General features: G+C 36.6%; 1 protein-coding gene across 6 annotated transcripts in view; it reads right to left on the bottom strand.

Moving 5' to 3' along the window:
* CDK14 (cyclin dependent kinase 14) overlaps positions 1 to 26,888 on the bottom strand; it is a 583,363-nt gene that overhangs the window by 239,279 nt on the left and 317,196 nt on the right. For all 6 annotated transcript variants that reach the window (XM_029928660.1, XM_029928676.1, XM_029928646.1 and 3 more), the window contains one exon: positions 14,099 to 14,222. In XM_029928660.1, the coding sequence (XP_029784520.1) occupies positions 14,099 to 14,222 (124 nt within the window). The remainder of the gene's footprint in view (positions 1 to 14,098; positions 14,223 to 26,888) is intronic.

Genomic DNA, 26,888 nt, shown 5'->3' with positions numbered 1-26,888 from the left:
CATTACCAATATCCTTTACACATCTTTACACCCTCGCATAAGGCTTTACATGCTTAGTTAACTGCTATTTCTTAAGGAAAGTCGTATCACACTGTGGTTAGCAGGAGATAACTGGATGGCAGTTTTCACACCAACAGTGGTTGGCAGAGTCTAAGGCAGTTCCCGTGACTCCCCTGCCTCCTGATAACCATGCTTTCGTGGAATCTCCTCCTCCCCTGTGTTGAGTATGGATGGGACCGGTCACTTGCTTCTAAAAAACAGAATATGGCAAAGGCTGTAAGTTCTATCTTGCTGCAGACTCACTTCATTGCCTGCTTGGTTTGTACACTTTGATGAAGCAAGTGGCCATGCTGGACAGGTCCACGTGGCAAGGAACTGGGGTGGCCTCTGGCCAACAGCCAGCTTGGAAATGAGGCCCTGAGTCCAACAGACTGCAAGGAACTGAATTCTTCCAACAATCATGTAAACTTGGAAGCAAATCCTTTCCCAATAGAACCTTCAGATGACACCTTGCTTGCAGCCAGGTGAGAGACCTGGAAGCAGAGGCACCCAGCTGAGCCATGCCCAGATCCCTAACCCACAGAAATGGTGAGATCACAAACATGCGTTGTTTTAAGCAGCTTAGTTCATGGCAATTTGTTAAACACTAATACATAATTAATACACCAACATTTTCCCAACTTACATTCCACAGAGTCAAAGATGTGTTCTTAATCAAAAAGATCGGAGAGATGTGACACCAGATTTTATTTTAACTGTAGGAAGGTCAAGGGCCTTTAATCACTAGTTAATATACACTGCAAAGTCACTGGGTCTGGGGAGGAGGGAAAGACACATGCATGAAGCTCACCCTAAACTGATTTGACCAAGGAAAATTAATCAATTTTAAAAATGATTTTTCATTAATATATGGACCACATGTATTAGAAATGCTTTTTCTGGTTTATAGCAGCAGTAAAAGAAAGAACAATCAAAAGCTGAATCTGAATGCCTCTGTTAGGAAGAGGGCAGGATAAGTGTATGAAGGGGACGGTAGGCATCCCACTAGCTGGGCGCAACTGACAGGCTCCTCCTAAAAATAATACACTTCCAACACTTCCACAGTCATGAGGTCTCTAAATATAGCAAGAAAGATGCTTTTTGTGGACAAAGCAAATTACCTACTTGTGTTCTCAACAAAACAACTTATGGCTGCAAAGAAGACAAAACAACAGTTGTCATTTTTCATTCCCTTCATTTCCTCATCAGATCAGAGATGCACACCACCTGTCACCAGCATTGACAGTGACTATCCCGGAGCCAGAGGTGGGAAGGGGCAGCTTGGAGAATGAAAGGTAAGTGGGAAAGTAAAGTCTAATAATGAGCATCTTGTTTGGGGTTACATGTCATGTGAAAAAGGGTTTTGAGTTTTGTTTTTTAATATCTTCCTGATTTCCAGGGATTTTATCTATGGCTATGACAGGGCAAGTTGGCATGTACCAACATGTTTTGCTACCTTCAGTGTCTGAGCTTTCAAGGAACAGATAGCACCTTAGAGCTGGAGGGTAAAAGTAATGTGGTTTTTTGGCATTCACTTAGTGATTCAAAGACAATTTCAAATCTGCGTCCAAATTTCTCTTTGTTTTGTTGGGAGATTAAGAGTTCATTTATAGCTATTCCCATTGATAAAGTACGGGACAGCAAAACATATTTATCTATAATTTTCAAAAATTTTAAGGGGTGCCTGGGTGGCTTAGTCAGTTAAGCGGCCAACTTCAGCTCAGGTCATGATCTCACAGTTTGTGGATTCAAGCCCTGGGTCAGGCTCTCTGACAGCTCAGAGCCTGGAGCTGTTTCAGATTCTGTGTCTCCCTGTCTCACTGACCCTCCCCCACTCATGCTCTGTCTTTCTCGGTCTCAAAAATAAATAAACTATAAATAAAATAAAATAAAATAAAATAAATTTTTATGTGTTTATTCATTTATTTTGAGAGAGAGAGGTACAGAGAAAGAAAGAGAGCACATGTGGAACAGGGGCAGAGAGAGAGGAAGAGACCGAATCCCAAGCACGCCCTGCACTGTCAACTCAGAGCCCAATGCAAGAATCAATCTCATCAGCTATGAGTAATGACCTGAGCCAAAATTTGGAGTTGGATGCTTAACTGACTGAGGCACCCAGGGATCCCTATAATTTTCATATTTAAAAGATCACTGGTCATAATAAAAATCAGAACTACTCGAACAATCTTCATGTTGTTATTTAAAAGACATAAAAGAAGTCATAGGATCTTCCAAGATGATTTCAGGATGAATTGTTTTCAAGCCTACAGACTCAACAGAAATGCCAATGTTAAAATATCGGTCCATCTGATAGCCCCACTGAGCTAATATTACAAGCACAAGTCAATGTTCTCATATTAAAAAGGGGGTAAGGAGACCTGTAGTGTCTACTTCATAGGGTAATAAGGGTAACATGAAACAAGAACTAATAAATCACTTCATGAACCATAAAGGGCTGCTATTAGTATTATTATAATGACAGAGTTTGAGCCAACTTCCTTTACTAAAAGGATTCTAATGTCAAATGCTTCTGATACAATGTTTCAATGATTCAACTACTACAGTGTTTCCAATGTTGAATTCAATATTCAAAAATGAAAATGCTTCCTGCCACTGGAGTCTAGAATGACTTCTACATCTTGTACCAGGCAAAATAGTCATCTTTTGCTTCAACACTGCAGAGCATAGATGCCCACAGGCAGAGAAAATCACAGACATGTCACTCACGAAAATGGTAAAATAAGCAATTCTTAAAATTTAAGGAGTGACTAAGTTTGCTGTCATAGCCAATGCTGACAAAATGCAGCATACTAATGTTTTTACTGGAATGAAAGATACATGCTACCAAGTGTTTGATTTATGAATTTGCTAAGGTATCTACCAAAACCTTAACTCATTTGTTTTAGAAACCTATGCACAACTTTCCTTGGAGACTGTAAGTCTGTCTCTTAATTTATGCATATTTCTAACTGTATGCTTTTCCTCGTGAGATTTTACAGACTGGTCAAATGAACTTTGACATCAAATCTAATTTTAAAAAAAAGAAAGAAAGGAAAAACATGTCTCAAAACACAAGATATACTGGCCCTACACTGTTTTCTTATAAACTCTATTTTACAAAGCAATGAACCTCTGAAGACTCTTAAGAATCAATATGCCATTTTCCATTTAGATTTCTGCATTACCTGACAATGTGAAAGTAATTCCTGCAGCAAGATCTACTCCTGAGAGACGACAGACACTGACTCTGCACATGAGTAGTTATTCTCATAGTGTTCAAGGATTAACTCATTTCTTTATTAAAGTGTGTAGTGGGGTATAATTTTATTTTTCATTGGGGCTGATTTTTCTTGTGGTTCACAAAATTTTCTTATCTCACAGGTCTTTCCTACTGAAATATTTGGCAGAAGCACTCAGTTGTTGTTCATGGGGAGAAAATACATCATACCAGCAGATTCTTGGGTAATTAACAAAGTGTCTGCCTCATAAAAGAACTAACATGATGTATAATCTTATTCTCGAAGAATGACACTAATGGTACAAATCTGTCGTAAAAATTCTCCATCATAAGAATTATCCCCTTGGGGCATCTCCACATCATACAGTAACTGATATTCAACATGGTGATGGCAAGATTAAAGAAAGCTGAGAGCAGGGTTGCAAGAACTCCATGCTATGACTCTCCCTATATACTCAGCCACGAGCAGTGTGGGGTACATGATGGGCACTCAGGAAAAATCCGTTGAATGAACTGCTGAATAATATCCCATATTATATCCTATGTTACACATGTTAGGGAAAAACATTAAAAACAAAGTAACATTTTGAACATGTAAACCCTAAACCGTGAAGGGTTGACAACAGACGTGACATCTATATGGAATGTCTTATCAACCAGGCACTGTCCTTCCGTGATTTGCAGGCATTAATATATTCAAGTCTTCTAACAATTTTGTGAGGTACCCAGTACTACTGTCATCATCCTTATTTTCAAACAGGTAAACTAAGGCACAGAGAACTGCACTAAATCATCCAAGAGCACATGATCTATAAACTGCAGAGGCAAGGTTCAAACTCAGGTATTTGGCTCCAGATCTGCCCCCTAACTATTCTGGAACATTTTATTTTATCTTACCTTTTCACTTGGGTATATTTGCTTCTGTAAAAAGTGTTCTATTTCATATCTAAATGTTTTTACACAGTACTTCCGTCATGGTTCCACATACCCTGCGGTTGTGCACTATTTATTCCCAACCTGTGGAAAAGGCAAGATTTGAAGAGATGATTTCTCCCACTGGGAGGCATCATGGGCATTTCTCAACTACTGCCCAGCACGGCTGAGTCATAAGGAGAACACTGCTAAAGCCAATTTGGCCTTCTTCTGTCCACAGGGCTTCTCAATGCTTTAATTTCTCCCAGGAATATAATTAGAGAGAGTGGTTAATTCTAATTCATAAATTACCAAGGCTCCTTTCCAACTTATATTTCCAATGAGGTTTCCTGCAGGTCTACTGTGAGAAACATTCTTTATATTGTTTTTTGCAGTTTCCCCAAGATGTGCATGCTAGTTCTACTCTTAGGACTGATGGATAGCCACCTTCCTGACAAGGATCTCACTGTTCAGCTGAAACAGGTTCTTAGAAAAGGAGTGGCTCTTTTGACCTAAACATCTGGTTAGCACTTCTAACTTCTTCTATGTTTGGGGAATAAGCATATGCATATGTTAAATAAGTTACCAAAGTGTAGTGGGCACCACACCAGAGACACAAACAACAATAATAATTTAACATATCGTTAAGTAACAGGCACAATGTTAATTTATTTTCCATCACTGAGCTAAAGTGTATACATTTTAAAAAAGGTTTATTTACTTATTTTGATAGCTAGAGTGCACAAGCAGAGGAGGGGGAAAGAGAGAGAGGCAATCACAAGCCTGTGCTTTTAGCACAGAGCCTGACACAGGGCTCGATCTCACAAGCTGTAAGATAATGAAGAGTCAGATGTTTAACTGACTGAGCCACCCAGGTGTCCCCAAATATACACACTGACTTAGACAAAACAATCTCTGAGTTTCTTTCAAAATCCAGAGAAAATCTGAAATTAAAAATTCTGGAAATGTGAATATAATGGATTTTTTTTTTTACACAGTTATAACAGATTTCTGTCACCTTTTCTCTCATAGATTTACTGCCTTTATAAAAAAAAAAATAACGCACCTTTCCCAGTGATATGACTATCGACAACTGGATGGGGACTTTGAAAACATACGTTCTGCCTCCAACTCTTTGAGCCAAGAGGTGCCATATCACATATTTATTTTATACTGTTCTTGTAACCTCAATAGTAGTGATTCTTATTAAATGCTCCCAATTTATTTCAAATAGGTTGAGAGCTTACCAGTTAACTTTGCAGAAACCATTGTAGCCTTATAATCTTGGAATCTGTGATTTTTCTTATGCCTCTCTTCACAGCTTTCTTCTTTTCTTTTAATGTTTTTTATTTATTTTTGAGAAAGAGAGAGAGACAGTGCGAGCAGGGGAGGGTCAGAGAGAGAGGGAGATACAGAATCTGAAGCAGACTCCAGGCTCTGAGCTAGTTGTCAGCACAGAGCCCGACGTGGGGCTCGAACCCACGAACTGTGAGATCATGACCTGAGCCGAAGCTGGAAGCCAGACACTTAACCGACTGAGACACCCAGGCGCCTCTCTTTATAGCTTTCTTGTCCGATTCTTGTGTGGGGAGCACTTGATTTAGCCAACTCACTGACCCACTGCTTTCCGGGTTGGTTCTAAGCACAATTTCCACAGCTAACACTAGCTGGTTGTTTCACACCACAGATTCCTGAGCTGGCAGTTCTAACTCCAAAACGGGAAAGAAAACCCAAACACTTCAATCTGCATTTTACATTAATATCCTTCCAGATTAAAAATCAGAATGTCAAATAACTTGACAAATGTTTAACTGAGAGACACTCCATTTTTAAGATTTGAATTTTTGCAAAAAGTCATATTATTTTAGATCTGTAAACTTGATTATATACATCAAGGTTATTTTTATAGTATGTGATAAAATAGACTGTTTTTTCAAACATGCATCTAAAATTCCTAAGCAACACAGATCATTAATTCTTAATTTTTTTTACCTTTTAATTTCCAGTACTTTTAATTTTTTAATTAATTTTTAATGTTTATTTTGAGAGAGAGAGGGAGTGTGTACACAAGCAGGGGAGGGGCAGAGAGAGAAGGAGAGGGAGAATTACAAGTAGGCTCCACACTGTCAGCACAGAGCCTGATGTGGGGCTTGAACTCACAAACTGTGAGATCATGACCTGAGCTGAAATAGAAAGTTGGATGCTTAGCCAACTGAGTCATTCAGATTGCCCAGAGTACTTTCTTTTATTAAAATGAAAAAAGTAAAGTCCTAGCTTCTTATGCTTACCTATTATAACAGAAGATATTATTCAATGTGAGAAGAAAAATTAAATATTAATATAAATGTGCATTATTCTAAAAGAAAGTAAACCAACACAAATGGCATTTTAGAAACCTTAGAAAACAAAAGAGGAAAATCAAACTAATACTGAACTGATAGTATTAAAGTGAGTAAAAAAAACATATAAAAGTCACAAGACTTTTTTAAGTATGTCTAACTTTCAGAATTTACAAGACATCTCAGATCTTCCATAGTAGCCAGTTATTCTAGCTTCCAGTAAAAATTTTAGAAAACACATACTTTAGATGACAATGAATTACTATCATCCAAGATTCTAGGATAAATCAGGCCTATTGATATTGTATCAGTGGAGTTTGGTGTTGGCTGCATTTTAAAATGTGGCTTCTTAGAAGGTGAAGAACAGGAAACATAGGAAGATCTATAAATAAGGGACATTAATAAATTGTTGAATTCTAAGCAACCTTTTACACTTACCTATAGAGTAACAAAACTCATGTTCAGGTGTAATCATTGCTGTCCTGAATAGGGTGTGAGTGTTACATTATTCTAAGGCTTATTTCCCTGCCATGCTTCCTAACATCACCTACAATTCTTGCACTTTGGTCATTACTGCCATCACTTAGCGTTCTGGCCATCTCACATGCAGATTTTTCCTAAAAGCACTGGTATACTTCAACTAGGATCCTGCATCACTTAACTGATTTGCTGCCAACAATTCTGCCCTCATATTGTATAGTAAAAAAACATAATAGTTTTGCATACTGAAATCCCTGTGCCCAGAAGGTTTCCATCCACAGTAAAGAATGAGATGATCAGCCCAATTTGGAGCAGTCTGTTCTGCATTTTAAGATGTCTCATTACCTCACATGCATGATTTGGCTAAGAACGAACTAACACTCTTTTGAATCTCCTCATTTCCATGGAGTTAAAAGCTGCCATTCTTAGCAATCAACCCCCATCCACACTGCTTCAATCTGCTTCATGGTGACTGAACAGAGAAGTGTCTCACAGACGCTCATAGTGTCTTACAGAGTACAATATGCATATGAGTTACAATTCGTGTATCTCCTTCTTATTCCCATTTACAGCTTGTAAAAACCCCTTATAGATGAGATATTTTTGGAGGATTTTTAGGGCAGTGAAACTCTTCTGTATGATACTATAATAGCAAATACATCATTAGAATTGGTCAAAACCCACAACATGTATGATACCAAGAGTGACTCTAATGTAAACTATAGACTCTGGGTGATATTGACATGTCCATGTAGGTTCATCAAGGGTCACAAATGTACCTATCTGGTGGAGGATGTCGATAATTATATGCACGCTTGGGGGCAGGGAGTACATGTGAATTCTGTATACTTTCTGCTCAATTTTACTGTGCATCTAAAACCACTCAAAAAGATACAGTCTATTTAAAAAGAGAAAAATCTCTCATATATGTAGCATGTTATCATACCTGGGAAAAGTCACATTGTAATAAGGACAAAACAGAAAAGCAGTACAATTAAATGTTATCCTCATTGTCATCATTATTCTTGAATGCCAGAACACTTTTCAAAGAGATGAGTGGGATATTCTACAATAGCCAAATCATGGAAGGAGCCTATATGTCCATCACCTGATGAGTGGATCAAGAAGATGTGGTATATATTCACAATGGAGTATTACATGGCAATGAGAAAGAATGAAATACGGCCATTTGTAGCAACGTGGATGGACCTCAAGGGTGTCATGCTAAGTGAAATAAGTCAGGTGGAGAAGGCCAGATACCATATGTTTGCACTCATAGGTCTAACAGGGCAAACCTAACAGAGGACCATGGGGAGGGGAAGGGGGAAAGAGAGCTGGGGAGAGCAAGGGACACAAATCATGAGAGAGAGAGAGAGAGACTCTTGAATACTGAAGACAAACTGAGGGCTGAAGGAGGAGGGGGATGGAGAGGGGTGGTGGAATGGAGGAGGGCACTTTGTGGGGAAGAGGGGTATTAAATGGAAACCAATTTGACAATAAACTATTAAAAAAAGTTAAAAATTAAAAAAATTTTAAAAAAGATTTAAATAATGGAGCTGAGTAAGAATTTTATGATCAGAGAGAAGGCAATTTTTAAGTATCAACATCCTTTTTTCAAAAGGGTAACCACATCCTTAAAAGAATAAGTCAGGGAAAATAACTTTCTAGTTCACATGTCAATCAAAATTATTTCTACATGCAATCTTGCTAATCTCTTTGATAGATTTCAGATGTGCACATTCTCATTTGGAGTCGTAACAAAGTCTAGAAAAATTAGGGAAAGGTAGATCTTCATTTGGTTCATACTGCAGCATCAACTGCCCTAAAAATATCCTCCAGTTTTCAGATGCATATGAAAACAAGCATCTGAACTTTGCATTAAAACCACTCATGTGTTAAACTGCTGAGAAAGCCTTTTAAAACTAGAGTGACACCTCACTGGAAAATATAGTTAATTCTGCTAATAGAAAAAATATTCTGAAACAAAAATACAGTAAAATGGAAGCCTACAGGCCATAACAAATGGGCTAAGTTATACCTAACCTTGAATTTGTAACTATGGCTTCCACGGTGAATTTTATATGCTAATGATACAAAAATAGTTGAAGGTCTATACTTTTGGGACTAACAGGCATTTATTCAGAGACTTTCTATTTATCAAACTGACAGACTCTACTCTGCATCTGAAAGCAGCTGATTTCCCAGGTTTCAACTATTCCCTACGTGACTTCTGAGAGGCACATTACAAACAAACCCTGCGCTGAATATGGTCTCTGCAGAGTTACATCCCTGGTGTGTTCCGCAAATTAATCTATAATGTGATTTACAATAATTTCCTTTCTTAAATCGAGACAAGGAACAGCCTGGAGGGGGAAACTACCAACACTAGGAATGTTATATTTTAGACCTCTGGTGGGAAAGAGACCTGTCCAATTTTACTTGATTAAAACCACAGAGCTGTTTAACGCAGTTCCTGGATTAGAAAAGTCAGTAAAAAACAAAAAACAACAACAAAAAAACATAAGCAAAAGCTTGCATGCTTATATTACAGAGTTCTCACTGTCTCTTTTTTACGGGGCAAATGTGGCTGAGCTGTCTCTCCATGTAGTTAGGCATGACCCTTTAAAACAGTGGGAGAAGGGCCAGGAAATACGATGACACCATCACTGCCTTGCAGGGATTGTAGGAAACCACAATTCTACAGACTCATCTATTTTGTTTTGATCTCATTTACATGGAAATATACCCCTAGGTTTCATACTATTATAGTGCAAATGAACATTAATTTCTCGGTGAATTTATTTATGCATTTACTTGTCATACTTCAATAATTTTCTCTTAATGTGATCTCAGTGCATGTCATAAAAGTGTGGCTCTCATCTACTGGAATTTCCAAAAGACAGAATAAAGGGAGGGATGGTGTAGCACTGACTCCAGATTCAAAGGATTGATTTTTAACCATGAGCAAATATCTGGTTATTAGAAAATAAATTAATAATTTCAGAAATGTACAACATTAAAAAATAAAAACAGCACAGGAAAGGATCTTGGAAAGTATCTGCTCAAGTCACAGGCTAAAGACAGAACCAGCTCTCCTAATTCAAGGTTCAGTACATTTTGCTCTCAACAACAGTGTAATCAGACAACGTTTAAAGCCTACAGAGTATGAACTTCAAATCTTACACACCATTTTGTGTATGTTTTACACTCAATGACTTTTATTTCTGCAGCCCAAGATTATAAACATAGTAAACGCAAGCAGGTATGTAGGGTCTATGTATAGGAGCATCAAAACAATCCTGAGGCTCTAATACTATCAAAACGTTTGACTGTGCACAGCCAAGAAAGCACTGATGAAGAGAAAAATCAGTTTGTAAACCGCTGGTTTACCAAAGCAAATCAAGCAAAAATTAGTAAATTCAGGTGGGTCTTAGGCTTTACACTGACACTCAATTTAATCATGCATATTTTTAATCCATTCAAAATTTACTGAGTGCCTACTATATGCTAAGCGTGGTTCCAGACAGAGCACAGACAAGAGTGAGAAACACAAGCTGAGCCCATGACCTCACTAAACTAAACAAGTAAACAGAGTCACAAGTAAACAAAATATCAGTGCACTGTAAATGCTACTGAAGAAGTTAAACGGGATGATAGTACGGGAAAGGTTTTAGTTTTGGAAAGGTGGCCTCTTTCTGAACAGGTGATGTATGATCTAGGATCTGTTTGAGTAGAAAGAGGTAGCCACGTGACAAACAGGAAAAAGAGTATTGCAGGCAAAGGGAAAGATGGAGTCAAATAGGCTCTGATGTGTGAATGAGTTTGGGGTTTAGTTGTACCACCGTAGGCACAAAACACAAGGTCGTGAAGACACAGCCTGGTAAGAAATTTGAAATATTTTTTTTCACATAGGTAATGTAAAGATGACCTTTTTTTTTTTTAGAAATTTACAAATCTATACAATTTTATTATTTTATTTATGCAGGCAGGACAAACTTCTGCATTAGGAAGCAACAGGGATTCTAAATCACATATACTTATTCAGAACCACAATCCACTTAAATCTGAATGGGTCTACAAATACGTGATTGTCTGGTTTACTTTGTCCAGCAAGTAAAATCTCTTTCATACTATTGTTGACCTCAGACTTTGAATTAGTCAAATGACAAAATGCTCTTTAAACTATGTAATGCATTTTCTTTTTAATATTGGTGTAATCTATATCTATTATAGCACAGATTCCATATTTGTTGCATATGTACATACACCGATCAATAATTTACTAGAAAATTAGGCAGCCCTTTAAGGTAAAATGTCTACATGTATAAATACAAAGAAGACCTTGCACTACCTGAGATTGAAGGCTATGAATTGAGCATCTGAATTCCAGTTTTGCAATCAGTTACCACTCTGCTCAGGTCTCTCTCAAAAATATAGGTTGCTATACCCTACTGGTTGAAAAGAATAAAACAAGAGTTTCTAAGTGTCTAGTACACAGAATTCAATAAATTTCAATGTCTTCCCCCACCCATGCCAAGTATTTCTTCTAATAAAAACAGTATTTACAAAACAGGACCTATATCCAGAAACATTTGTCTCTTCATTTTCACATGGTGGGGGGAAAGAATAAAGGAACTGTTTCTAAAGCTTTTTATACATCAAACTCTGAATTACGGCCTGGTGTTTCTAATTGTTCTGCTGTCTGGAAGCATCCCATTTCAACTGTCTAGCTTCTCCACAGTTTCTACTGTGCTTCCTTCATCTCAGACATAAACACGTGCCCAAGTGCAGTAAATCACAGTTAATTGCATGTCTTAAGTTAAAAGACAAAAATAATGCACAATTAATTGGGGAGAAATTGTCAGTTGGTGGCTGAGTCTCGCTCATTACACTCTGCACACAGGACGCACGCCAAGTGTGTGTTCCCGGCAAGGAGGCTGATCCATGGCGCAGAGGTGAGGTGCTGCACGGCACAGCAGTGCCGGTACGTAGATTCAAATGCTTTAGAACTCAACACGGCAGCTGCCGCACACGAAGCTGCCTCCAGAGGCACGCTCACTACAGGACTCGCCCCAGCAGTGAGATGCAGCAAGCACCAAAATGTTCAATGACAAGGGGGCTGAATCAAGAAAGGGACTAGGTTTTGGCCATTAACGAAAAAACTTAAGCTGTTAGAAATGAGTTTTTCACATTTAATAACAGGAGAAAATGGTCACCACATATTTCTTAGGTAAAACTTGTTCACAAATCAATACGTTTTGAAAAAGAAAAGGGCGGAGGATGAGGGGAAAGGTACCGGAAAAGAGAAAAATGAAAATATTAATGCTTGCTCTGAGCATCCCTAACTTTCCTAATTTTCTAAGTTACTTTGTAGATGATCAAAATTGCATTTCAATTTATTTTTAAATCAGATATTATAAAATGTCAGTTTTAAAGATCCATAAGAATCTTTTAAGATGAACTTACCTGACAAGTATAATAACATTGTCATAAAATTAAAAAATAATCCCCAGTAAACACTTACATATAGTCCCATTATATGTTTAGTTATATGGACAAAATCAACTTTGTAAAATGTGTTTTATAAATATACAAGAAAACCATGCTCAAGAGAATTAAATGTTCAATGTAATTACATACTCTAACATATACCTTACAGTGTATTAACACACCAGAAGAAAATCACTATAAATCCTTATTAATTTCACTGATATTGACAAACTACAAAATATGTTCACAGCCAATCCAATAACCCTAAATTTGAGGAACTACAAATCTCTCCTCCACCCAGCAAGTCTCCCATTATTTTCTACTCTGTAATAGAAAGCCTTTACATCTGGCCACCCAGTATTATTTTGATGCTAAAATCTGGCAATAAACCACACACACACACACACGGAGTTTCATCATTTCTACCAACTAGATAAGAATAAATGACAATTTTGGAATACATCACTTGTTAAATACTAACTTTTGTTCTATTTCAATTTTAGAAGGAAAGGATATATAAAACCCAACGGAGTAGATTCGTTCCACAGGTACTGAATAGTCCACTAACCTTGAAATAAGAAATAAACATTTCTTGTTCTTTTATTTATCGAAAGGTGGGGTGGGAAGAGATAATCATTTTTCAGCAAAAGCCTATATTTCAACCTCAGGCATGTTTATGTCCCAAGGGTAATATTTCCATTCCGCTCTTAATGGAACAAATTTCTAATCAGAATATGTATTCAAAAATAATTGAGGCAATGCACTGTCAACATATCATGCTGCCATCAGTATCCCCTGGCGCCAGAATCAACTCAGTACCCTCTCTGCTGCAACAGAGCCAGGGCAATGCAGGAATGTCACCCTGGAGGAAGGGAGGGAGTCAGCATGGATGACACAAACATTCTGCTCCCCTCTGTGTGCTCAACACAGAGTGTGGAGAGAGCTTCTAAGCTGCAAGAGGCCAACCTTAAAACTTTAAGGAAGGGATGACTTATAATGGTGTAAAACCACAGCTTTTAAATCAGAATCTGTGTTTGCTTTTGTAAAGTTACTGAGAATTCTTGAAATAGTCATTTCTGGAAAGCTTAACACTGGCTCTAGATTTTTAAAGTATTAAAACCGCAGGGCAACATGTACTATTGATAGATTTTGGGATGCCCCCACAAAGTTCAGAGGCTTAAACTGAGGTTTCTTCAAGTCTGACAATATATTGACAATTGTTGAAGCTAGGTGATAGGTAATGAGGGTTCCTTATGCTGTCTGTCTACTTTTGAATGTGTTTGACGTTTTCATTTAAAAAAGTGAGAAAATTAGATTTCTTTCAATATGCTTTATGCTCAAAACTTTACTGCCTCTCCTTTAGAGCTATATGAGATATAATTTATGCCTATGATTATTTAAGACTCTCAAAAGCAGTGTGAATTTTTAAAAATCCACTAAGCATGATGTTGATCATAAAAAAAAAATTCCTTCACCTCTGATAAAATGTTACCATGATCTATAATGATAGAAGAAGCACACCTAAACAAATGCAGTGCCACCATCTGCCTGGCATTCTCACAGTGTGACAAAATAGACTGGTAATTAACTGCTTTCCTACCGAAATCTGCCAGCTTTAACTCCCCCGTGTCACTGATCAGAAGGTTCTGTGGTTTCAGGTCTCTGTGCAGAATATAACGCTGGTGGATGTAAGACAGCCCTCGCAGCAACTGAAACAAAAACAACTGAAAAAACAGGGAGACAAAAGTTAAGATCTGAACATAGATAAATGCCAGTTTCTACATACAGACTGCCAAGTGCTTGTATTTAGTAAAAATGGGTACCAATCAATAAATTTCCTACCTAAATTATTTAAAGAGAACATGCATAAAAGTATGGGAATCTAATTTAACATGTAAATCTGAAATTTTCTACCAACCTATGTCAACGCAGAGTGATACCCTCCTCAGCCAGAAATCTAGAATACAATTGACACTCCATGAACTAAGCAAAATGTAAAGAATCAATTCTTTATAATATCTGATTTCCTCAGGCTTATGTTGATGCTTGAGACAGAGAAAAAGATCTATCCATAACATTATCAAAAGATGTAGAATTTTTTACCTAGTTAATGTAAATGGGCACATATTTAATTCTACAGAAACAACATAAACATGTTATCCAATGGTTCACCCATTAACATGCTTTAAGGAATGGAAAGATAAGATTATTTCAAATAATTAAAACAAAACAGTCACATGGCCCAATTAATACCACATTGTAATTATACTGCTTTTGCACATATGGCCATAGAGATTAGGCTGTTGCCTAAAGACAGACATGAACCTTTACTAATTACAAAGCAGACCCATCCTAAGGAGACAGAAAACAGAGAAACCAAGAATTCAAGAGCAATGCTTTTGTAGGAAATAATTTTAAGAACTGACTGACGGCCTTCTCTGTTTGGTTTCATATTGAATCACATCAAATGTTTCTATTTTGATAATAACAAAATGTGATTTGCGAAGGTTTCCAAAATCCTATTTATGAAAAAGGAAATATTTTAAAATAATTCACTTAACAAGTAATCCTAATACTTTCTAGTCTTTAAAAACTGATATTTTAAAACAAAAATAAAAATGGCATTCCAGTCTATACAATTAGCTAGTAACAAAAAGCACTCTCGGGGAAATTTCAGATGAGTGAGTTGTCAAGGATTGATGACATAAGGATTCCAGAATATTTAAGTGGCAAAGATTGGCAACTCCTTTGAGGGCCCTGGAAGCTGGCATTTCTGGAATATTCTCCACCTACCTGGAGGGTAGAAAAGCCAGGTAAATTTTTTTTCAGGGAGGATACCTTGAAATCACAGTAACAAATTCATTTCAATATCTTTGTATGTGATGATATGCTGCTGGGCAGCGAAGGCCTACGATCATCATTTCCAGAATCAAAGCATCAGAAAGGAAAAGTCTGCTCTGTGTTAGCCCAGATTAAGGTAGTAGCTCAAGAACCTCAGGAAGCAAACATCTCTCTAGACTCCTCCTCTCAGTCCTTCCTGTGCAGCAGATGGAAAGACTTAACACCATCACCAGCAGCTGCCAGCTTCACTTGTCACTCTTAATAACCCCTGCACCCTGAGGCCTAACGCTTTCAATTTTGAAGAAAATCCATACTCTTTCAGTTTAGAAGGGAGGAAAGTGAGCACATAAAGTTACATTTTGTTTTCAAAAGCTTTAAACAAGAAGGCAAAAGCAGACTACATAACAAATCTGATTTCAAAAGTAAACTGATTTTGAAAAGGAAGTTTGAGCTTCTGCAAGGTGCTAACTGGCCTGTGGGGCCTACTAGAGACTTGTCAGCATGTGATTGTCTATTTAACTGTGGCAGTGGGTTTCAGTTTAACAGAGAGCAAGTGCCAGATGCCATTCTATGTATGTATCATGGAATACAACCTCATTTAATTGCTGTAACAATTTAAGTGAAAGAGGTACTACTATTGTCTCTATATTAGTAATGAAGAAACTAAGCACAGTTTCTCTAAGTTGTATGGCAATTAAGTATCAGAGCTGGGACTCAAACCCAGGCAGTTTGATTCCAAAGTCCAGATCCTTAACCACTTCACTCTAGGAATGTTGGCAAGAAATCAAAACAAGTAAGCAAAATGTTGACTTAGAAGATGCTTCCTCTTAACTGACAGGATGAGGTCTGAGTGTGTAACAGCACAGTCTTCAAGGCTGCTGGCTGCCCAGGAGTCCTCACTCCATGCTCCTTGACTTCAAGCAATCTTGCCTACTCCCACACTCCTAGCACCTTGCTCTTCAAATCTTTACCTTTATTCCTGCCTCTCTTCTGACCCCCCCCCGCAAAAAAAAAAAGCCTCCTTTCCCTTTTGTCTGTTATTCTCCATGTATTTCTTACGCCTCACCTCAAGAACTGCCCCCTCCTTGGAGCCTGCTGTGACCCCAGGCCTTCACTCCCTCTACAGGTGCATGTGAGGTGCTCCCCCTCTGTGCTCCCCCTCTGTGCTCCACGGGCAGCCTTTGCCTGTGTCTACCACAATAGGGTATTATTCCGCTTCTCACAGACTGTGTGCCTTAACCATCTTCCTAACCTGGGGACACAGCTGACACTCGTATACCAGTAATGTGAATACGGAACTGAATTTAGAGAGATGTGGATGAAGCAGCTACAAAAATAATGAATAGGAAACAATGCAATGGGGTTTTCTAGATGCTAAGTGCAGAAGTGGGTAAATCAGGCAGTCCCAAAGGGCTCTTCTTTTAATACCTTTCCTAATTAGTGAAAATATATAATCATACAAATATGGAAGCTGTTCAAATGGAATATCATATTAACGAGATTAAGAAAATTGGTGTCAGGAAAGGATGCAACTACACACTCCAATTACAGTTGTGTACATGATAAACTAAGCCCAGACATGACATACAGCCTCAAACATTGGTATAGCCCCAAACAAATTTTAGCTCTGTAAGCAGTGCACAGAGTTAGGTCAGAACAAATCTCCATAGAATAAATCTATGCAGAATGTACTAAGGGCCAACCCTGTGCCAGGCCAGGTGCTGTCATGCAAGAGGGATGCAACGATGAATAAGATATTAGATGTAGTCCCTGGACTCTGGGGACTCAGAGCCCACTGGGTACGAGAGACACACAAACAGATGGCTACCACTTAAAGTCTGCACTACAACACCATTGCAAAACTGAGTGGACCAGAGGCACAGAGGAGGGAGGGTCTAGCTAAAATTGAAAAGAAAGAAAAAAAGAGAAGAGAAGAGAACAGAACAGAAGAGAAGAGAAAAGAGAAAAGAACAATTGATCCGGCCATAGTATGAAGAGCAGGCTGCGGAAGGGATGAGTCACAGGAAACTTATCACTCTGAAAAGAGAATTCATCACACAAAAAATTTTTAATATGAAATTAAAGTGAACAGTCACCAGATGCACAAGTTGAAATGACCAATGAAGCAGGTCACTAGATAAATTTAAAGAAAAAAAACCAAATAAATGAAATGACAATATATAAAACTATAAACCTACAACTCACCATCATATAAGTAATGGTGGCAATGGGGATGACAGCAGACTTCACTAAAAACATTAGAAAAATAGGGTTTGAAAGCCCACATCTTACTGGGCTTAAGAGAATAGGCACCACCAGTCAGGGAAACTAATAACATGCTACAGCATTTTAAACAGAATGACACGCTCTTTGGAAATGTCATGAGAATTCATGTGTTAGGCAATCTCTTCCATTAGAAAATACCTAACTTTCCCACATAATTTTTGAGAAAGCCACTTTACTTGATAGTATAAATCACTGCACAATAAGCTATACTTGATTATTTTGAAAACCATAGGCACTGCGAGAAGGACCACCAAAGAGGGGCCACATGCAGAGAAAAGAATAACAATCATCATGGGTGTTTGCTAATAAAACTTGGTAAATGTAGATGGAATCTCAGGTACCAAAAAGAAGGGGCCTAATACTAACTGAGAGCTTATTCTAGTTTAAAATCTGCTCCAAGCACTCTTGCATATATAATTTAAACCTTTTCATCAAAAACCCTGTTTTTCTTTTCTTTTAAATAAGAAGACTGTAGCTCTAAATGCACCAGAAGCTTACTCAAAATCATCCAACCATCACACAGCGCCTGTGAACTTTCCATTACACCTCATCATCTTAAAGGAGGTTGATGCTTGGTAAATGCATGGATGAATACAGACATGTACCCAATATAATGAAAGTGCTTTAATAAGTGAACCCAAGTTTGGAAAAGTCTCAATTAGCATATTATGTAATGAGTGCATGATTGCTGAATTTGTGTCTGCTATTTAAAATCCTCTCAGTGATTAATAACATAGCTTTAGGTACTGAAGTTGATAAGTGTTACCAACAGATGTGAAACTCTCTTCCCATCTTTCTACTGTAGTAGCCATAAGGTCTTCCCAAGAATACGCTGTCAGGGTATTCTACTCAACTTTATAAAAAGAGATTCCTCCAAATTCTTCAGTATGATCACTGAGGATTTAGACTCTAGTTTGAATATGTTCACTTTCTGCAGTACAAACCCCAATGGGAAAATGCCTGAAACAGCACTGATCTGATGAACAGGGACACTTCTGCCAGCAGCAGATCTGTTTATATATAGCCCAGTTGTCTTGTCATCCCCAGCAGGAGACAGCTCCTATTCTTGGTGCCATGGTATACACTTCTGAGGAATAGTTTTTAATACTTCATCCATTCCCTTACGAAACTCTTTAGGTTTCAAGTAGATAAGACAAACAAAAACAAGATAAGGCCTTTTATCAAAACTTTCTAAGTCAGGAAAAAGCACTCATTATTGGACTCAGTCAGTATGTTTTACTACTCAGAAGAATTACTGGCGCTGGCAGTGAGCAACCTTATACCACCGTCCTCCACTTTTCAAAGTCTAAAGATGTGTGATCAGATGTTCTTTATCTCAGTGGTTAGAGTCATTAGGTTTTATAAATGGTCTAAAATGCATGTATTATTTAATATATGTGGTTCTACTTAATATGAAACTAAGCACACTGAACATCTAACAGATTATCATGGGTCAACTTTCATTAAGGAATGTCTAGAATCTCTCAGGGCTTACAGAAGGCTTATTAGAACTATTAGCAATGGACTCTATGCCTTATGGTACACAACCAGTTCTTACAAAGACAGTTCATGTACTCTTTTTGTCTTTTGGGGACAAGGTTTAATATCGCTGTATCTTAAGTTTCTCATCTGGAAAATGACTGGTTGAGTCTTAGATATCTTTTTTTTCCTGTTTTTTATTTATTTTTGAGAGACAGAGAGAGACAGCACAAGCAGGGGAGGATCAGAGAGAGAGGGAGACACAGAATCTGAAGCAGGCTCAAGGCTCTGAGCCAGTGGTCAGTACAGAGCCCAATGCAGGGCTCGAACCCACAAACCATGAGATCATGACCTGAGCCGAAGCCAGACGCTTAACTGACTGAGCCATTCAGGTGCCCCGAGTCTTAGATATCCTTAACAGTCATTCACACTGCAATATTTTATCATTTTATAATTTTATGAAAAACAAATGAAAGGGACTCTGCAAATAAAAGCTATAATAATTGCCACTGATTAAGTGCTTACAATGACAGACATTGTGCTAAGTGTTTTACACTCATTTAGGTAATTTAATCCTTCCAACACTTCTTCCTCATAGATGCTATTATCCCCATTTCACAGACACAAAAACAAAGGCTCAGAGAAATTAAATGAATTGGCCAAACAGACACCTAACAAGTAAGAGGTAATAGTAATATTTGAATCTGTTTTTGTCTTGCTTTGACACTCACAATTAAAAATACTGCTTATGTACTGTTTGATTTTTTTTAAAAAAAGAATATGTACTATTTGATTAAAGTAGATATATATTGTATGCATCTAAAGTGAGAAAATATGACAATGGCAAATAAACCAAAGTTGTACATGGGTAATAAATATTTCAAATAATATGTTCCGTGTTTAACACTGTATTGTTTAAAAACCTGTAAGCTATGCAAACATGAAATTATGCAGACATCAAGTTTTCTAGAGATGAAAAATAATTAGAAACTTTGAGACCCCAAAATACCTAATAAATGTCAAAATATTTCATAATATACATCAGATAATGGTTTCATTACAATAGTAGGTCTTCTTCTACTTTTAAAGGGCACCGTATGATTCATCATGATTCATTCCACTCAGGTGAGCTTCAAATGGGCAAATAAAAAATTCAAATTTTGAATAAAATGTACAGAATTCATGCCAGTTTCTATTTGATAAAACATCACACAGTTTGATGTGTTAAACTTTTTCAAAAAGGATACATAGATTGTTACACAGAGATGTGAGGAAGACAGAAATAAAACCCTGGACATTCAGTATTATGGTATAATTTCTGTGTCACTTTGGACACACTTGACAGTGTGAAATGTGCTACTGGATGGTGTTAAACACAAATATTCATGCCCAGGCATCAGACTGTAGATGTGTACTTTGTTGCAATGTACTGAGACAGGTGCATTCTTGGAATATCTGAGTAGCAGTGGAACTGGTCTTGCCACTTTTTATCCTTTGTGAGATCTTTCATTCAATGTTCTTCTCCTTTCTTCTACTCCTCCAAGATACTGAGATACATAACATTTTACCTTTTCCAGAAAATGTAGTAACTATTTAATTTACATTGTCTAAGATATTTAAACACTAATACTTTATTCCTAAGGACAATACATTTCTGGAGAGGACGAACTCCAAAAATGAGAATTGTAGCTATTTGGGCAAGCTCTTGGGGGACAGATCTTGCACCCTTTCTGTAATCTTTGAGCATACCAGGTAAATTGTCCTCCCACTCTGCCCTCTCTTCCGGCATCAGGGCAATGGTAGATATGAAGCAAGGTGTTGTTCAAGGCACAGAGACATCTGCCTTAAGCAGACAGATTGAAGCCATGGGAACCAGAGCTGGGATACTTATAAGGAGTCAAATAGGGATTGAACACAGGTCTTTGTTTTGCTAAGTTCCTTGAAAGAAGTTCTAATAGAGTAAGTATGTTTCCACATTATTAGGGTTTGTGTATATGATGAAGCAAGTTGGTAGGGCTGACCTGATAGATAAGTACTTTATAGAATTAAAAGAAATTGCATGAAATACAAGTTTTTCTCAACTTCATTTGTGAATGTATGCTTGTTACTCTCCCCTAACTAAAGGGTTATTTTTTTACATACAATAAACAATAATAAATGAAGTTTAAAATGGTTTTAATGGCTAAAGGAACAACTTAAACACTAAGTCAACATGAATTGTCTTAATATCAATTGATAAGATGAATACACCGTTTTAAAAAAGATAGAGAGATGGCCCAGAAATAAACCTATGTTTATATAGTCAATTAATCTATGACAAAAGTATTCAATGAAAAAAGACAGTGTCTTAAATAAATGATCCTAGAAAAACTAGACAGCTACATGCAAAAGAATGAAGCTGGATTACTTCCTCACACCACACACAAAAAAATAAACTTCAAATGGATTAAAGACCTAAATGTGAGACCTGAACCCATGAAACTCCTAGAAGAGAACACAAGCAGTAATTTCTTTGACTTTGTTCTACAGAAATATTTTTCTAGATGTGTCTCCTCAGGCAAGGGAAACGAAAGCAAAAATAAACTGTTTGGATTCCACCAAAATAAAAAGCTTCTGCACAGCGAAGGAAACCATGAATGAAACAAGAAGGCGACCTAGTTAAATGAAAGATGATATTTGAAAATGATATATCTGATATGCGCTTTATATCCAAAATATATAAAGAACTCATATAATACCCAAAAGCCCAATCAACCCAATTAAAAAATGGGCAGAGGACTTGATCAGACATTTTTCAAAAGAAGACATACATATGGCCAAAAGATACATGAGGATCAACATCACTCATCATCAGGGACACCACAGTAGCTATCAGTTTATGCCTGCCACAATGGCTAGAATAAAAAAGACAAGAAATAACAGGTATTGGCAAGGAGTAGAGAATAAGAAATCCTTGTACACTGTTGGCAGGAATGCAAATTGATGGCACCACTATGGAAAATAGTATGGAGGCACCTCAAAAAAAATTGAAAATACAAATATCATGTGAACCAGTAATTCTACTACTGAGTTTTACCCAAAGAAAATGAAAATACTAATTGAAAGAGATATATGCACCCCTATGTTTTTACTGCAGCATTATTTACAATAGCCAAGATATGGAAGCAAACCAAGTGTCCATCAACGGATGAATGGATGAAGAAGTATACATAACACATACAATGGGATATTACTCAGCTATTAAAAAAATGCGATCTTGCCATTTGTGATAACATGAATGGATGTAGAGAACAGTATACTAAGTGAAAGACAAATGCCATACGATTCACTTATATGTGGAATCTATATGCAAAACAAATGAGCAAACAAACAAAGTAGAAACAGACCCATAAACAGGAAATTGGTGGTTTTCAGAGGGGAGGGGAGTGAAGAGATGGGCAAAATGGGTGAAGGGGAGTGAGGGGTCCTGGCTTTCCGAAAAAAACAATAAAATTACAATAAAAATTGTGTGTGAGAGAGAGATGCAGACTAAAAAAGGGGCAAAGGTGATAAATCTTGAGTCGAAAGGTCTTAGAGAAAGCTTATATATATAAGCTGTAGCACTGATGAAAATAAATTTCAAAGGGAATGCAGGAAACACTCTGAATTTGGATATAATGATCAACAGATCTCTCTTTACATCCTCTTGGAAAGGTCTCAAATAATAGGAATGGATACATTATGACAAAACATCAATGAGATGTACTGGCGAGTCACATGAAAGCTGCACCTGTCAAAAAAAAATTAGAAATATCCTTGGTAGTGTGTACATAATTGTATTACTCAGGTTGATTTCCCTCCTGGGTCCTCCTGTTTGTCTTGAAAAACATGCTAAGAAGTTAAGTGTAGGATCCATCCCAAACCTTAAACAGGAAAGAGGCAAGGTGAATGGCTTAAATTTAAAATCCAGGAGGGTGTATTCCCACTGGGAACTCCCCAAGCTAGGTAATTCCATTTTACAATTATCTTCTATCTTACAAAATATCATATAGTATACTTCTTATGATTGTATTTCATAAATCTTTGGGGTGATTTCTTTTCAATCTAGGTTTTAATGCACTTCTAAAAGAGAATCTGTTGTTTAATTACCTGCCTTGATTCCTTTGTCTGATCCAAACTGTTACAAACAGATAAGCAAGCATATGATGCCAAAGATACAAAAAAAACATAATCTCAACATCGGAAAGTGGGCCCCACATTACGCACAAATTCACTGCTTAGAACCCCTCTGAATGTCCAGTACAATACGAATTGGTGAAGCATTACTTTCTCTTATTGTTAAACCTTCACATTCTAGATATTGAAGATTATTTTGTTAAAATAAAAATAGGATAAAGATGTTCAAAAGAAACCTGGACAGGTGCTGAAACCAAAGTATTCATTAATGGCCTCATGAAATAATCCTATTTCCCAAAATATAGAATGAGAAAAGGCTCGATATAGTCACAGTAATGCATAGCAGGAAATCATTACCCGCTAAATGAGAGCTCTAATGCAGAATATGGAGAAAATCAGGTGCTATCTGATTTTCTATCTGAACATTAGAAAGCCTCATTTAGGAATCAATTCTCAGTGCCATCTGTATAAGACAGTCTTAATTTGGCATAACATTATTCTGTCTGTTATACACCTGCTTGTTCCCTGGACTATGAAAGGAAAATAGCAATTTTTCAAGCATAATAATCCTCATATCTTTTTAATTAATATAGATATTGAAATTTAAAAAAACTCAGCTATATGCCAGTAGGATGTCAGATATTTCAGAGAATAAATTTCAGTATTCATAATCATTTGGATTATTTTGGGTTATCCAAAACAATTTTGTTTAAAAAAATGCAAATGCTTTTTAGCAAGGAATCTTCTTGCAAAGCCATTAAGATAACCTGGATATGAAGGCACATTACAGGAAGATCCAATGTCCTCATGGTAATAAAATTCATGCACCTACATTTCTAGGTATCAGCTGGAGACAACATCAATTAATCTTTTTTTATGAACTTTAATTTTTTTCAGTCTTTAATGATTATCAATTTTTAAAGAACACTTCAAAGACTGAATGAAGGGTAAAATTTAGACTATTATGTTCATTTTCTTTACCTTATTGATCAATCTTTAAATTGCTGAAAACTATAAATTGAAGAATTAACAGAAGTTCTGCATTCAACTCAACGATGATATCCAAAACATAATAATATTTATAGTGAATGGCTTAATGAGGGAAAAAATAAACTACCCTTCCCCCCAAATTCTAACCAGTTTCTGACATACCAATTATGTTCTAGCAATTGCTTGCTATACCTTTAATCATCATAAATATTTATAACAAGGACAATGTCCTCAGGCTTTAGATTGAGATTTTAAATTGCCCTCTAAGTAATTAACTGCTAAAATTACCCATTTGTCTAAAATTGATATTATGCTAAAAAACAAACCATTAGTTAATAGTGAATATTTATTTCACAATGTCAATATTGAGAATAGATATATGTTGTGGGCAAAATAGCAAATGATTCTAAAAATTTAGTTAACATTAAAAATTTTTGTTATCAGTTTATTTTTTGTTATGAGTTTATTTCAGTACTTACAAGAAATATACATCAAGAAAGACAAAACTTTAACAGATGTTTTGGTGAGAGTTAGCATAAAATTACTGTAGAATATTCCATGCTTTATTATGAAATCACAAATTATGTATCATTCCAGTTGTTCTTTTCTCTTTCATTTTTCAATGATATATCATGTTTGTAATGCTTAAAATTCTATCTGATTGACATTAAAGAGCAATCTCAATTCTTAGGTATAGGATGTCCCACATTACTACCATAAACAGATACATAAAATTTTTTAAAAAATATACACATTTTTAGAATCCAAGACAAATGCCTTACAAATTTTTCATGCTGCCCAATAATGAAATTAAAAGTCAAATTGCCAGCTTTAGAAATAAAAAGATCTGATCACTATACTTTCCTTCTGTTCAATGTAATGAATATTCAGTATTTATGACATTCCAAACATTTAATGATCTACAAGCTATTTAGGCAAACACAGAGCTCTGGAGTTACTAAAGAACATGCTCTTTTAAACATAATAGTTGCTGTCACCTGGTTTTCACATCTCCTTAAATTTATAAAGAACCATTAAGTCTTATTTTAGCTCAACTGTTTTTTTTAATTAACATCTAGCTCAGCCTTATGAACAGCTGTTAACTTAGTAAATATTATTATGCTCTTCATTTTGCATTCATAGATTTAAGTGACAATAAATATCACAACATGAAAAAAAATACATTAATACATCAAATAGAAATACCCGTGGGACATCTGTCACTATGTCACAGTCAGACTACTTTGAGAATAATTTCACCTGCAGTGCAGATCCTAAATGTAACCCTGGAGGAGGGCATTGTGTCTAAGCAGGTGAAAAAAAGCCAGCACATAATTAGGTGAGTGGCCTCCCATGGAAATCCACGTGGAAATAAGGGCCGTCTGCTTCTGTGCACGGCAATTCCGATGCCAAAACACAGGCATTAACTAGCTGCATTCTATTCTTTAACTTCCCACATCCTTAGAGAAGGTAAAAGTATTATCTTCAATATGAAAATGATGATAAACCTATATGACTGAGTGCATATAGTGTTAAATAATAAGCTTATTACAGTAATTTAATATATTAATCATGCAGTGTAGGGAAAACAACATTGGACAGAGTAAAAAACCCTTTCTAGGATACTAATCCTGGAAGGAGCTTGCCTACTTATAGCAGAATCACTCAAAGAGGTATTTTTCTTTTTAATTATTCCAACATTAATATATAAATTATTATGACTGTGTAAATATTATTTATACCTGAGCCATTTAGTTTACTATGAATACTTTTATCCCCCACTCCTCCCAGCACAATAATTTGGTTTTCCTGGTGTCAGTGATAATCTAGTTCTTTTGTTTATTGGTTTGTTTTCCTTTGGTTATTTTCTTTGCAGTTAGTGCTAATTCAAAAACGAACTCTTTTCCCATCTCGTAAATGTGCTCAAACAACAGTAGGTTTTCTACCTAACAATTTCCTCTTCTTGGAAATCTCTCCTGGAAACTTCTAACCTGCTCCAATTGGACCAGGGGATTACTCTCCTGGCCTGATACATAACTGTCATCCTGGGATTCTTTTCAGCATTGTCCTGAAAATCTCCTGCACCTCTTTCCTATGGCAGCCTGTGTTACTTAGTTTGCCTCCTCTGCTTTGGTTTATACCCTGAGTTCTAGTGGAGTACATCCTCAAGTAGTTTCCTGAGAAAGGATGCATGATGGGTATAATGTTCAAATCTCTGAACATCTGAAAATAATTACCTTCACAATTAATTGATAGTTTGTATAAAATACTAGGTTGCGAGAATTATTTTATTTATTTATTTTAAGTAAGCTCTAAACCCAACATAGGGCTTGAAATCACAACCATGAGATCAAGAGTCAGATGCTCCACTGACTGAGCCAGGGAGGAGCCCTGAGGGAAATATTTTATTTTGTTTTATTTTTTTCCATATGTGTATCCTTTATTTTTTTAATTTATTTTAATTAATTTATTTTTTTTTACTTTCTGTCTTTGACGGAATGTATTAAATAAGCAAACACCACCAACAAGCAAAACAAGTACTACAATGTAAAAATATTTAAAAAAAAAGAAAACCCTCTCAACATGCATAAATGAAAGATTGCACACAAAGAGCTCACATCTTTTCAAGCTTCAATAGT

This window comes from Suricata suricatta, chromosome 2, assembly GCF_006229205.1.
Source record: "Suricata suricatta isolate VVHF042 chromosome 2, meerkat_22Aug2017_6uvM2_HiC, whole genome shotgun sequence".
In the NCBI taxonomy this organism is placed as follows: Eukaryota; Metazoa; Chordata; class Mammalia; order Carnivora; family Herpestidae; genus Suricata; species Suricata suricatta.
This window is presented reverse-complemented; position numbering and strand designations above follow the sequence as displayed.